Raw genomic sequence first — 15019 nt, forward strand, 5'->3', positions numbered from 1 at the left:
AAAGTAACGTTTTTTTAATTTAGTTAAATAATTGTATTAACCTACAGTGTGCTGTAACACAGAAAAGATTACGATAAATGAAATGGGCACATGTAGATAAATTATTTAACATTACAATAAATATAAAACAAACTATAAAACCCGACATAACATTTAGCGTCTTTGATGGAAATCTCGCGAGAGTTCTACAAATTTGGTAACTGGCCCTTTAATGCGTTCCTCGTGAGTCCGCTGACTTCCGTCACGTGCCTGTCAAACCTGTCGTCAACAAAACTGAGGAAGTAGCGGGAGGCAAACTAAGCTAACTAACAAGAAACTCACGGCTACGGGAAAATGCAGCTTTAATGACTCTTTTCTAAACATCTTTAGGACGGTGTTTGAGTTCGTCTAACAGGGACCCACTGCCGTTTTGTTCACGTTTCTGTTGCCATGGAGATAGAGGGGAAATACTATGTCGTAGCCTTTGATTGCTAACTTGTGAGCTAGCAAGCTAACGATCAGCTGTTGTTTTGATTGAATCGGCGGAGCTAACGACCGGTTCAGCAGAGCAGATTTCCTCATCAGAACAAGAAGTGAACACGGAACCAGTCCAGTGGTTTCATGGAGACACTGGAAGGCGTGCCACCCTGACGGGACTCATCAGCGGTCAGTCGGTGAGCTGTTGTCCGGGTAGGAGTCTTCCTGAGTCGGGTTGATCCTTCACAGAGATCCGGGATTAAAGCAGAAAACACACAGAAACAAGATGCATGACGCGTATGAACCGGTTCCGATTCTGGAGAAGCTCCCTCTTCAGATCGACTGTCTGGCTGCCTGGGGTGAGTTCTTCTTCTATCACTTTAATTATAATCTACCCTGAACAGACAAACAGTAAGGTCCTCTGCCTGCTGTTTGTAAAGTGTCCTTACTAAACTCTTGTTATGAATTGACTCAAATAAATACAAATAAAGATTGATTGACCTTAATTTGCAATGTAATTAGCCCCACCATCTCCACTCTCTATGCATGAACAACACAAACTGTCAGAAGGTCACAACGTCTGTGTGTGTGTGTGTGTGTGTGTGTGTGTGTGTATTAAGGACTGACTTCTGTATATTTGTGTTGCTGTGATATTATTTGTAAGCGCCCCCCCCCCCCTCCTGAATCTTGAGTCTTTGTGCCCTCAGAGGACTGGCTGCTTGTGGGAACAAAGCCGGGGCATCTCCTCCTCTACAGAATAAAGAAGGATGCAGGTATGAACGAGCCCGGCGGATGTGTCATGTCATTGTTTTCCTTCAGTCGCTGCTCCCTGCTTCGACGTATTTTTATAAAAACGTGTTTTCTTTTTCCTCAGGCACCAACCGCTTTGAGGTGACCCTGGAAAAATCCAACAAGAACTTCTCAAAGAAGATTCAGCAGGTACAGAATTATCCGTCCATGTAGCACCTGTGTGTAGAAAGCATGAGAAGTCTTTGAAAGGATGTAGAATAGTTCCAGATTTCAGATTGATTTTTCTTTCTCTTCCTCTCTGCAGCTTTACGTCGTCTCACAGTACAAGATTCTCGTCAGTCTTCTCGGTAAGTCTCTCTCCAGATTATTAATCAGATATTGTTCTTTAGTCTGTTTACTCTTCAAGACTTCAACTCTTGTACACAAACACAGCGTTCAAACTGAGTCTCTAAACACAACTAAAGGAATCTGTTTGTCCTGCAGAGAACAACATCCACGTCCATGACCTGCTGACCTTCCAGCAGATCACTGTCCTGTCCAAAGCTAAAGGAGCCACGCTCTTCGCCTGTGACCTGCAGGTCAGAGACACTTCCCCCGAGCTCGCCTGCTGTTAAGACTTCACACAGAACCAGCACACCAAAACACATCTCGCTTCACACATTCCTCCAGTGAGAACCTTCTGAGGCTGCTGCTCGGAAAAAAACGACAAGGGGTCTAATAAGGAAAACAAATCCCCAAAATAAATCAGAAAAAAGACAGTCATGTTCATCATTAGAGTTTAGACTTTATTGTCCCTGAGGGGAAATTCTTTTTCACCAAATGAATAGTACAGTACGGTTTAAGGGCTGCGCGCCGACAGAGAGTGACAAAGGAACAAACATGGCGGACGATGTGATTTGAAGTGAAGAGTTGAACATCCTGTCTCTGTCGTCCTCAGCAAACCAGCTCGGGAGAGGAAAGGCTGAGGCTGTGTGTGGCCGTGAAGAAGAAGCTGCAGCTGTATTACTGGAAGGACAGAGAGTTCCACGAGCTGCAGGTCAAATGAGAACACATCAGTGACTCAGGTTCTCGTCTTTTTCATGTTTCCAGTCCTGTGACATGTTTCCTTTGTGTCTGACAGGGAGACTTCAGTGCTCCAGATATTCCTAAATCCATGGCGTGGTGTGAAAACTCCATCTGTGTTGGTTTCAAACGAGACTATTACCTGATCCGGGTACGTGCTGAAGGAAAATAACACACAGCTTCACTGAAAGTGAAACTCCACCCCCAAAACCGTCTCCTAAATATAAACAAACTCATCATGTATTAAAAGCTCTCCTGCAGGGTGACTCACTGCTGCACTCTGACATGTGAATGAATCTGCTTCTCTTTGATGGAGATGAAGGTGATAACATAAACAGGTTCTGTATCATTTGGACTATCTCTCCTCTCCACTCAGATGGACGGTCGAGGCACCATCAAGGAGCTGTTCCCGACCGGGAAACAGCTGGAGCCTCTGGTTGCCCCGCTGGCTGATGGGAAGGTGGCGGTTGGTCAGGACGACCTCACTGTGGTGCTGAACGAAGAAGGCGTTTGCACCCAGAAGTGCGCCATCAACTGGACCGACATCCCCATCGCAATGGGTGAGAAACATCCGCCGTGTCCCGATCACTTCCGTCTTCTATAATATTTAGTATTTTTGATGTATATTCCCTCGAGAGGATCATCTTTTATCGACAGTTGTTGATTGATGTTTTTCTTTTTGAGTCGTCCACACAGAACAGAACAGTCCTTTCCTCCAGGCTTTAGAGCACTCGCTGTTTTATCTTTTAGAGCGTTTATTTCCTGATCAGACACAAAAGAGGATGTGTGAATAAGTCCAGGATCACATGGGACCTTGAGAACAAACAGGTGATGGATGGATTGACCTGAATGCTGTCTGTCTGTATCTTTAAGTTTTCCGTTCTCTGTCTGTCTTTGTTTCCACTCTGTCTGAGCGGCGCTGCTGTGTCAGAGAGCCAGACGTAAATAAGGATCCGTTCTTTTTTTTAAGTTGATGACTCAGACGCTGCCGCTCTGGGTTACTGATGAGCTCGGTGACAGAAGTGATGCATCTGAGCGCTCAGGTTTTTTCAAGGCGCCTCGTTGGAGGGCAAAAGAGGAACCATACGAGAGGGAAGCGAAGCCTCGAGGCATCCGTTTCTAATAGTTTGCATGTATTAGCAGGACCAGCTGCCTAACTGAAGGGCCTGTGGACGTGGTCCAGGCAGGATCCAGAACACCACCTCGGGCCTGTTCCCTTCTGAAAGTCCTGCCCCGTGAGCCTGGAGGTGTAAAATACAGACGCACCTTTCAAAAGCATCGCAGCTGAATCGTTTTATCAGCGTTTCTCAACAAACAGAACGTCCACTCACTGATCCCTGCTGCTCCTTGTCTTCCGTGTGCTTTTCATGCTAATCTTATCTGACACTGTTTCTCTTTCCAAACGTCCTCAGAGCACCAGCCTCCGTACATCATCGCCGTTCTTCCTCGGTACGTGGAGATCCGCACCGTGGAGCCTCGGCTGCTGGTGCAGAGTGTGGAGCTGCAGAGGCCGCGCTTCATCACCTCGGCAGGGTGAGCGCCCACGTCTCATCCTACTTCCTGTCTAACACTCGGGCTGATTTGTTTACATTCTTGGAGTTAGCTCGTCAGTCACATCTCACCCAATCAAGTGACTGCCTGTCGTTTCCATGACGACTCTGAACGTGTGTCTGATACTGTGCGTGCAGTCTGTGTCCCCCTGCAGTTACAAATGTTCAGGCTGGAGGGGGCGCTGTTGCTGCTGTCACAGATGTGTTTATTCAGCAGCAGCTCGTCAGCGTGCTCGTTAACCGATCTGATGTGTCGCTGATTGATTATTTTTAGTATCTACACCTGCAGCCCTGGAGATTTTCTGCTGTTTAAAGAGTCCATTCATAAAAGTCCACTGAAATGATGTGAAAGTGGTTTATAGCAACGTGCAGCTCTTCAGGATGTCGATCATTTGTCGGTGTTTTGTTTTCTGCCAGCTGGCTCTCCTGGTTTCTGTTTCCCCGTGATACCGCAGGTTCCTCCGAACAAAGAAAACATTTTGGTTCCACTCTTATCTTGTTTTTTTCCTCTTCGTCTCTGCAGGCAAAACATCGTCTACGTCGCCAGCAACCATTTTGTGTGGCGCCTGGTGCCCGTGTCTATCGCCAGCCAGATCCGGCAGCTTCTTCAGGACAAGCAGTTTGAGCTGGCTCTGCAGCTGGCGGTGAGCACAACAACGCCCTGATTCACCATGAAACATCATTATCAGACCTCAGGATTCAATTAGTGCTTCAGCTCAGAGGATCAAACTTTCTCTCAGAGTCGTTGAGTTTCCCGGGGCGTTTCCCCTGGAAGAAGAAACGCTGTTGAAACTCAAGCGGAGACTTTCTGCTTGCTTACATGTTTTTGTCATTTGTGTCAGAAGATGAAGGACGATTCTGACGGAGATAAGAAGCAGCAGATTCATCACATCCAGAATCTCTACGCCTTCAACCTGTTCTGCCAGAAGAGGTTTGATGACTCCATGCAGGTGTTCGCCAAACTCGGCACAGGTAGAGCTTCTCTCTCTCTCTCTCGCCTCATTTCTGTGTCTGTGTGTTCGACTTGATGTGGACTTATGAAAGCGGCTCAGGTGAGTCGCAGGTAACCTCTCCCCTCCTGCGCTCTGCAGATCCCACTCATGTCATCGGCCTGTATCCTGACCTGCTCCCGTCAGACTATCGCAAACAGCTTCACTATCCCAACCCTCTGCCCACGCTGTCCGGGCCTGAGCTGGAGAAGGCTCACCTGGCTCTCATCGATTACCTCACCCAGGTGTGTGTGTATGTGTGTGTGTGTGTGTGTTTATGCTACCCCTTTAGGTTAGAGAACGAGGCTCCACTGTTTGTATTCTACATGATGTTTGTCTTTCGGTGTGTCTCAGAAACGCAGCCACCTGGTGAAACAGCTCAACGACTCGGATCCTTCCACGACGTCTCCGCTCATGGAGGGAACGCCGACCATCAAGAGCCGCAAAAAACTGCTGCAGATCATCGACACGACCCTCCTGAAGTGTTACCTGCACGTAAGGCCAGAACCTTCATCCTCACGTGTCTCAGCTGTGATTTATCACTCACAGCTCTGTGTGACACGTGTGCAGGAGTTCAGTCATTAAAACCTCAACTTACCCACGAACAAGCAGCCAGAGGTCATCCGTCATCACTTCTTAAGTAATGCACATTGATTCCACTAAAGAGCTCCACACACACACACACACACACACTCAGAGCATGCACAAACACACGGCTCACTAACTGTATTTAAAATTCTGCAGATTGCAGCTTTAAGTAACGGAGACATTTGAGTCAGAATTGGCTCTGAATCTGGAACTTAAAATCAATAACTGTGCTGCTATCAGTCAGCTGAGTGATCTCACTCTCTCCCTCAGTAAGTATAAATAATGCCTCACCCAATCACCTCGCTCTGATGTCATCGTTCTAACATCCAAAGTGCAGCTGTCAGGGAGCCCAATCCAAATGTTGATGTTTCCTGATCAAAGTCTGAGCTTGGCGCTCTTCAGCGGCCACTTAGCGTAATAAAGCTTTAGATCACGACTAAGTCGAGCCAAACACAGAAACTCAGAGCAGTTAACTTCCCTCCACGAGAGCCCGAAGAGCTCCGTGTTTGACTGTGAGGTCTGAAGCTGTCAATCTAAAAACCATGGCAACCCACGATCCCTCCATCCTGACTGCATCCACACGCTCATTGGATCCCATGTACTGAGGAACAAGACTTTAAATGTCAGAGAGTAAACACGTCTGTTTGTAAGGCGAGGAGGTAACTGACCAATCAGAGAGCTGCTCTCTCCCTCTGTGATCAGACATGAAGGAAACCTGTTTAACTTTAGATTGTGTCTGTAGTTTTAGCTGAACTAAAGATGAGCTTGTTGTTTGTGTTTGCTTCAGACCAACGTGGCCCTGGTGTCTCCTCTCCTCCGCCTGGAGAACAACCACTGCCACATCGAGGAGAGCGAGTACGTCCTGAAGAAGGCGCACAAGTACAGCGAGCTCATTATCCTCTATGAGAAGAAGGGCCTGCACCAGAAAGGTGACACACACACACACACACACACACACACACACACACACACACACACACACACCCCATCAGTCAGACTCCCAGCACTTTTGCACAGCTGTGTGTGGGGGGAGCAGGAAGTGTGTTTCTGTGTTTTTTGTGCTGTTAGAATTTAATTGAATTCCATTTTTAAAAGTGAATCTTCTGACGTCAGACGTGCTGGAGGAAGTTTAATCACCAGGCAGCAACAGGATAAAGACTGATATCTGTGTAATTTGTTCCTGTGGTGTATCGGTTATAGGCCTCAGCACGACAACAATAAAAGCCAACACATGTGTTTCCAGTCTGGCTCTCTGATTGGATGTTGAATCTGGGGTTTGGTATTTAAAGACGGGCTCAGCGTCTTCTCCTCTGTCAGGAGCGTTCAGGACGCTCGCTCTGTCAGAGGAGCTTTCCCCTGCGTGTGGTTGTTTGACTCGTCATCCTCGTAGATCACAGTGTCGTTCGCTCGGTGGCAGATTCTGGGCCGTGCTCGCTGTGAGTACAGCTGCTCTTAATCGACCTGCTGCTCACGTCTGCCTCTCGTTCTCCGCGATTCAAACCAGCTGTTCCCGTTTACAGAGCTGGCGTTTCATCCTCTTTCTGTTGACAGCTGAATTATGTAACGCAGCAGCTCACTCCTCCTCCTCCTCCTCCCTGTGTTTGACCTCCTGCAGCTCTGCAGGTTCTGCTGGATCAGTCCACCAAGGCCAACTCTCCCCTGAAGGGCCACGAGCGAACGGTGCAGTACCTGCAAAGACTGGGTAAGGACACCTCAGGTCTGTTTCAACTTAACCAGTGTCAGCGCTGATTTCTCAGTTCAACAGGGCCCCCCCCCCCCTTCAGCACTGACACCAGACAAATGAAGGATCACTGGACGCCAGTCAAAAGGCCTCACAGGCAGCTTTACTAACAAACGGGGTCGAGTTGTCACATAAGGAAGGACAGACATTAAATATGAATACATGACAAACTCGTTCCCTGCTCTCTCTCTCTCTTTCCCTGATTTAAAACTCGATCTGCTCTCCTACCTCTCCTGAAAAATAAATCTGAAATAAATCTCTTTGCCCTACATGAGGCTGCAGGAGCTGGCATCGAGAGGGGCCCGCTGTCTGAGTGAATTCAGCTCTTCTCCTCCGTGCTCCACATTCAACCTGTTGTTATGCTTTTTCCTCCTAAAATCATCTTTTAGCTTCTCCCCCAGGCGGCCGCGGCTCCGTCCGTCTTAATGCACGGTTAAAGGCAGATTCACGTTCTTCCACTCTCTGACTTCACTTTGAATCATGTCTGTTTTTGCTTCCTGCACACAGGAGTGGAGAATTTAGGAATCATCTTTGAGTTTTCTCCCTGGGTGTTGAAGATCTGTCCTGAGGACGGACTGAAGGTGAGTTGATTCTCTCAGCAGATGAAGAGTAATAACGTGAAGCTCACACGACGCCTGTCCTCTCCTCAGATCTTCACCGAGGACCTGACGGAGGTGGAGACTCTGCCCCGGGACAAGGTGCTGAACTTCCTGAAGGAGGGCTTCAAGGAGCTCGCCATCCCGTACCTGGAGCACATCATCTACGTGTGGGACGACAAGGGCCCCGAGTTTCACAACGTGCTGATCCAGCTCTACCTGGAGCGGGTGCAGGGACTCATGAAGCAGTACCTCAACTCTCTGCCTGAAGGTACGAGCAGCAACAGAGAGGGACATGCTCACAGTGTTTGCAGCTTCGTTGATCCACCTGCAGATGAATTGGCTGATCTTTGCAGGTGTTCCAGCTGTTGCTGCGGGGAAGGAGGAAGGTGATCTGGGCGAGTTTCGGAACAAGCTGCTGTCGTTTCTGGATATTTCCACCAGTTATGAACCCGCCAGACTCATCAGCGACTTTCCCTTCGATGGTAAGAGTCAGGAGGAAAGATGGTGAAGATGATGTTTCAGTTAAATGTCCTTTGAGGTGATGGGAACGTCCTAAACATTTAAACAAAGAGAATCAGATTCTGCTGCATGACGACGAGCTCAGCAGACGTGTTTCTGTTTCCTCTTACTTCATGTTCAAAGTGGAGCGATGTGTTTGAGCTGAAGGCTGGGGTCATGACCTTGCTCTCCGTCTCGTAGGCCTTCTGGAGGAGCGCGCTCTGCTTCTGGGTCGGATGGGGAAACACGAGCAGGCGCTGTTCATCTACGTGCACATCCTGAAAGACACCCGCATGGCTGAAGAGTGAGTCACCCTCTAAAACAACAACAAGAAACCACCGGACACACAACATTTAACTCGACTGATTTAAAGAGAGTGACTTTACTAAAGATTGAAACAGCATTAAGAAGTCTCCTCTCACACAGCTCTGCATGTAGAGACACTGTAGCTTCAGTGTTTAGCCAGCTCTGCATGTAGAGACACTAACTTCAGTGTTTAGCCAGCTCTGCATGTGGTGGACACTGTAGCTTCAGTGTTTAGCCAGCTCTGCATGTAGAGACACTAACTTCAGTGTTTAGCCAGCTCTGCATGTGGTGGACACTGTAGCTTCAGTGTTTAGCCAGCTCTGCATGTAGAGACACTAACTTCAGTGTTTAGCCAGCTCTGCATGTGGTGGACACTGTAGCTTCAGTGTTTAGCCAGCTCTGCATGTGGACACTGTAGCTTCAGTGTTTAGCCAGCTCTGCATGTGGTGGACACTGTAGCTTCAGTGTTTAGCCAGCTCTGCATGTGGACACTGTAGCTTCAGTGTTTAGCCAGCTCTGCATGTGGTGGACACTGTAGCTTCAGTGTTTAGCCAGCTGCTGGAGCTTATTAGAAACATGCAGAGGCTTTTTAGCTCGGGTACAATCACTTCTATCTGAAGCAGTTCCACTGCCCGCTTCCATCGCTGCAACACCTGTTCACCTGATAACTGCTCTCATATCTGACTGAGGGCCAACATGAATGTTTTCTCCTCATTTTGTGTGTTTGCTCTGCAGATACTGTCACCGACACTACAGCAGCTCAGTCGACGGGAATAAAGATGTAAGTGGCTCTTATTAAATATTCAGTTTCATTTTTGAAGGTCTGTCCAAAGTTAACGTTACATATAATAAATGTGTTTCGTCCCTGCAGGTGTATCTGTCTCTCCTGCGGATGTACCTGTCGCCTCCTGACGTCCACTGTCTGGGGCCAATCAAGATGGAGCTGTCCGAGCCTCAGGCCAACCTCCAGGCGGCGCTGCACGTCCTGGAGCTGCACCACAGCAAGCTCAACACCACCAAGGTGAAAACTCGTGAGGAGGAGCAAGAAGGAGGAGCAGAAAAGATTTCTGTCCCCCCCCCCCCCATAGATCCCCGAGCCTTCCTCTCTTAATAGAAGAGTTGTAACTGCATGTTGTTGGTCCTCAGCGTTCAAACAAGCCGGCCTGATTGTGTTTTCCAGGCCATCAACCTGCTGCCGGCCAACACTCAGATCAGAGAGATCCGGGTTTTCCTGGAGAGCGTGCTGGAGGAGAAGGCTCAGAGGAAACGCTGCAACCAGGTGCTGAAGAGTCTGCTGCAGGCCGAGTTCCTCAGGGTGAGTCCCCCCCCCCCCCCCCGTCTTATAAACCGAGGGTTTCATTCAGCATGAGGCCAGTAAATCACTCTCTGGGCTCGTCTCCGGCACAAAGCATAAGGATATAAGGTCAGGAGAGTTTGATCATTTCAATGTTGAAGATTTGAACCATCAGAAGTTTCTTCTTCCTTCTGTTTATGTAACAGTAATATGATGAAACGACTTGACTTGATCACTCTTTTGATGGTACACTGACTCGTAATGGGGGAAATGAGCCCCCTCTGATGCTCCGCCCACGCTCTCACAAACTCAGACTGAGCGGGCGCAGAAAGCCGGGAATATTTTCCAGCTTCACTTTCTGGCCAAATTCCTGTGTGAGCTCCAAGATGCACAGAGACAACGAAGCTGCTGGAAAAGATCTGAAGTAAAACACTGATACTTAAAAAGGACCAATCAGAGAGCTGCTCTCTTCCTGTGTGATCAGTCAGCCAATCAGAGAGCTGCTCTCTTCCTGTGTGATCATGAAGGAAACCTGCTGTGTTGAAGCTTCTCTGACAACAATGCAGCAGCCAGTCTGTCCTCCTTCTAACTTTAGATTCTGCTCCTGAATGCTCTGGATCTGATTGGACCAGAGAAGGTAGGCGGGGCTTTGAAGGCCGTTTTGGACGCCCCTGGGTTTGCCAGATATGAGAGCAGTTATCAGGTGGATGAAACAGCGAGCTGTTGATTTGTGGTTGGCAGACGGCTGTGCTGCAGCACATTCATCCAAACGTAAAGCAAAGTGAGTCTCTGCAGCTCAGCGCTCTTCAGCCGCACTGTGTCGACTCTTCTTCTCTTCTTAATGATGAAAGATGGGTCAGGATTGATTGTCCCAGATTGTGTTCTAGGTGAACAGTCTCCTCTGCAGATCTGATGGTTGTGGGGCTGCAGGAGAAATGCATTCTGGGAGATGAGCCATGTGGTGAAGTCAAAACGAATGAAGAACGGACACATCCCCACGACGCTCTGACTTCCTGTCTCTGCTCTGTCTGCATGTTTTGTGTGTTCAGGTGCAGGAGGAGCGAATCTTCCACCAGCAGGTCAAATGTGTCATCACAGAAGAAAAAACCTGCCGAGTCTGCAAGAAGAAAATCGGAAACAGGTAAAGACGAGACGCTGCTCTGTGGGTTTCACAAACACGAGGAGGAGATCTCACAGTCGAGCTTTCTCTCTCTCTCTCTTCTTCCAGTGCGTTTGCCAGATATCCCAACGGCGTGGTGGTGCATTACTTCTGCTGCAAAGATCGCACCGCCTGTCCCACGGAGCAGTAACGGACCATTCCCTGACACGCGGCCCGTGAAGCCCCTCCCCTCGGCGGTCTTTGAAGAAGAGGAGCTCGAGTCCTTCACAGACTCGGATGCTTGTTTTGTGAAGCGCCTTAAAGAACTCGGGTACGGACAGAACTGGACCCACTTTTCTTTCTCTCTGTGCATGAAGTAGCAGGAGGAACGTCGAGGTCGGGGACAAATCAGGAGTCTGACATTTAAAAAAAAAAAAAAAAAAAAAAGCACGTGCCACTGTTACACATGAAGGGATCCTCCGCCCTGCACGCCGCCTCCACGGAGCATGGGAGCTTTTCTTCAGACGCGTCCATGCAGAGGAGCGTCGGTCGAAGGTTTCACTCTTCCAGCCCTCCTGTCTAACACTGCGTACGCCTCAAGCTCTGCTTTATCTGCCATATCCGCTCTGCAGGAGTTTCTTTAAATGCCTTTAGTGACTCTGAAGATTGTACTCGCGTCACGGTTCTGTTAGCATGCACCACTACTTAAGACTGTGTGTTTAATTTAAACACACCCAGCGTCATTCAGCGTGTGTGAAGTCTCTAACATGCAGCGTCTTTATGTCTCTTTTTATTTTGCTCCCCATTAAAAGTTTATGAAGAAGAAAAATATATAAAGAGTCAGATGGTTCAACATTTTAACAGCCGCTCCGAGGCGCTCACTCAGTCTCTGTCTGAAGATCACGTTTTAAAGGTCCTCGGTCTTAGACTGGGCGGGCAAGACCACCACCTTACACCTGAACTCACCTGCTGCGCTGTCATTGGCTGGAGGAGACACACCAGCTCCGCCCAGAAACGTCCCGAATCAACCGAAACAGTAACATCCAATCAGAGGACAGAGTCTCTGCAGACTCAGTCACATGTACGGAGGCCCAGCAGGGACAAAGCAGCAGCTTCACTTCAGGAGAAGACTGAGTTTTATTTAGTAGGAGGAAGCTGCCGACTCTTTAATATGTAACTCAAATGTTTCTGACAATGGAAGTGTGATACACAACCTGCTCTACATCCTGCAGTAAACCTCCTTACACACAGACTCACAGGAGGCGTGAACGTGTCGCTCCCTGACGACCATCTCATGGCCTCTAACTTTGTTCTTCATTAACGTCCTCCAACGTTACAGCAGAAGTCTCGACACAAAGAGAGAGAGAGAGACACACGAGAGCGTTTCTGAGTTTTTATTGGTTCCTTCAGGAGTCACGTTGAAAGCGGTCGCATCGCTCAGCACTTTAAAATGAACCTGTCCTGTTTTATTAATCGTCACGTCACACATTCACTTGGGTCGGGTTTTAATGTCACACGAAAGAAACGGGACGATGACGTATGTTTGCTGGGATTTAATAAGCAGGATTCCCCATTTGTAATTTAAAAACAAAAAAACAAGCAATGAATGTATAAATTTCCTCTGTGTGACACGCAACGCTCACCTTTCCCCTCAAGTTGTAGCATTTCCGTCATCTGCTCTTTCTGCTCCAAAGGTTTGCACTCATTCTCTGCTAAGACTGTTTCTCTGAGTAATCCTCTGTGCGTGTGTGTGTGTGCGTGTGTGCGTGTGTGTGCGTGTGTGAGAAAGGGTTAATCACAGAGTTCTGGTGTGATTCTGAGGACTCGTCTGTCTGTCCGGGCTGAAATCAGTAATAAAGAAATGTTTCCACTCCTGATTGTGTCTGTGTGACGAGAACTCGCTGTCTGCAGATTATTATTATAATTAAACAGATTTTATTCGCCGAGTGAGTGAACGTGAAAATGACGAGGAAACAAAGTGAAGAATATTAAAGGAGCAGTCTGTAACTCTGCCCCCTAGTGTTTAAAACGAGTACTGCAGTCTAAACTCTAATCATCACAGAGAGCTGTCTGGCTCCGCCCCCTCCTCTCACACAGGTCAGCATGTGGTGGACACTGTAGCTTCAGTGTTTAGCCAGCTCTGCATGTAGAGACACTGTAGCTTCAGTGTTTAGCCAGCTCTGCATGTAGAGACACTGTAGCTTCAGTGTTTAGCCAGCTCTGCATGTGGTGGACACTGTAGCTTCAGTGTTTAGCCAGCTCTGCATGTGGTGGACACTGTAGCTTCAGTGTTTAGCCAGCTCTGCATGTGGTGGACACTGTAGCTTCAGTGTTTAGCCAGCTCTGCATGGGTCTGTAAAGCTTTCTGCTGCTGGAGCTGATTATGCACAAACCTGGATCTTACGGACTGTCCAAAACATGTCAGAGTGAGTAACTGCAGTGTTGAGGAGGTGAGCCGGCACCTCTCCAGCTACCAGACCAACCAACAGGCGACCCTCCGGTCCCTGGAGTCTGAGTGACTGCTGCATCAAACACCTTTAATAAAAGCGATGCACTCGACAGACACCTCACTCCTGATCCCTGATATGCCCGTTATTGTCGGGGCTGGGGAACAGGAGAATACCCAAACTGTACCTCGTCCTGTTAGTTACCCCTCCTCCTCCGAGCCGGGCCGGGCCGAGCCAGCTGGAGTAACAGAATAACAACGACCCGACTGCTCAGCAACACACGCAGTCACACAACCTCACGGTGGAGTGTGCCAACCGGTCTCCAGGATCCTGATGACTACCTCGTCTGGGCAGGGAGACTGAGGGGACTGAGCCCAAAAATCCTCCCCACAACCTGGCAGACTAAGTTTGGATCAGATCGAAGCAGATCCAACATGATCCTGAGATCCTTAAAAAAAAACGCTGTACATAAGGCAGGGAGAGAAAGTGAATAACTCACCCTGCTCCAAATCATTGTACTCTGAGCGAGTGTGTGAATGAGTGTGTGTGTGTTTTATGAGTCTTGGATGCTGTAATGTCTTGGAGGGGAGCACTGGTGTGCAAATGGAAAAGATGTACCAGTTGGAAGCTGTGACCCAGCAGGAGTCTGACTCGGCCCAGCTCGGCTTTATGTTCTGCAGAGCTGGCAGGAAAATTCAAATAGCTCCTCGGTTTCCACGCAGGACTCATTAGTGTAAACAGAGCAGATTATAACAACGAGGATGTGATGAGGGGGTTTTCAAGGTGCACAAACTTCCATCTGTTCCTGTTTATTTTGGGGGTCGCAGGGTTGGGATGGCAGGATCACTCCATGGAGCGATGCTAGTTTAGTTAAAGTGACACGTCTGACAGTCAGTGGAGTTAGTATCTAGTTACCATGACCTGAGTGGGAGCATAAGCCTTTAAGGCCCCCCACCCCCACTTTCTTCTGATTGGTCAGCTCCATGGAAGCCCTCCAGCGGGGCAGAAGGCTGCAGGGCTGCTCTCCACTGCTGGGAGAAGAGAGTCTATTCAGGAAGTTTCAGCGGCTCACGTAGATGTCTTGAAGCCGTCTTAGTTTCATATCGATCAGCTTGATGTTGCCTGATATATCTGAGAAAGACCCCCCCCCCCTGTTAGCGTTACTAAAACAGAAGCAGGTTTGATTGAGGATCGTTTCATGGGTTAAGAAATGAGGATGGTGATCATCGATGCTGTTCGTGTTGCGTCTCTCGCTCTTTGATTCGGAGGGATTAGTCACTGAAACTTGACATTTCGCCTGGATGCTGCGGGGTAATGCTCTGATATTTATCTCCAGAAATAACTCAGGAGGACCTGACATGCTCTGCGTAGGAGAAGTTACCTGAGAGAAAAAAACTAATCCAACCAACATGACAAACACATCAGAACCACATGAGCTAACGGCACTTCAAGTTCTAATTAGAAAAAACTGAAACCACAAGATTGAGAGCACAGAGAAGAAGGCGAATGATTTTCTTCTAGGATTTATTTTTGGGCTTTGTATTCCCTCTTTTGATAGATAGAAAATGCTGCCTTTTGGAGATGTTCCCTTTATGACATCACAAAGGGCAGTAGCCCCTCCCCTTCATGACATCACAAAG

The 15019-nt window shown here is 48.3% G+C and overlaps 1 protein-coding gene across 2 annotated transcripts; it reads left to right on the forward strand.

Moving 5' to 3' along the window:
- The first annotated feature begins 182 nt into the window (after window positions 1-182).
- Window positions 183-11769, forward strand: vps39 (VPS39 subunit of HOPS complex). Of its 2 annotated transcripts, none has more exons than XM_079369864.1 (24): window positions 183-815; window positions 1164-1229; window positions 1331-1395; window positions 1511-1553; window positions 1690-1784; window positions 2144-2242; window positions 2327-2419; window positions 2645-2828; window positions 3681-3801; window positions 4342-4462; window positions 4661-4790; window positions 4910-5052; window positions 5162-5302; window positions 6183-6324; window positions 7011-7097; window positions 7644-7717; window positions 7787-8003; window positions 8089-8217; window positions 8435-8537; window positions 9275-9320; window positions 9411-9560; window positions 9720-9854; window positions 10883-10974; window positions 11062-11769. In XM_079369864.1, the coding sequence occupies exons 1-24, from the start codon at window positions 743-745 to the stop codon at window positions 11141-11143; spliced, it is 2631 nt and encodes an 876-aa protein (XP_079225990.1). In that variant the 5' UTR covers window positions 183-742; the 3' UTR covers window positions 11144-11769. The 2 variants fall into 2 exon arrangements, with proteins under 2 accessions (XP_079225990.1, XP_079225991.1); XM_079369865.1 differs by having other exon boundaries at window positions 184-815; window positions 4664-4790.
- Window positions 11770-15019: the final 3250 nt, after the last annotated feature.

Source organism: Symphodus melops (assembly GCF_947650265.1).
Source record: "Symphodus melops genome assembly, chromosome: 19".
Taxonomy (NCBI): Eukaryota; Metazoa; Chordata; class Actinopteri; order Labriformes; family Labridae; genus Symphodus; species Symphodus melops.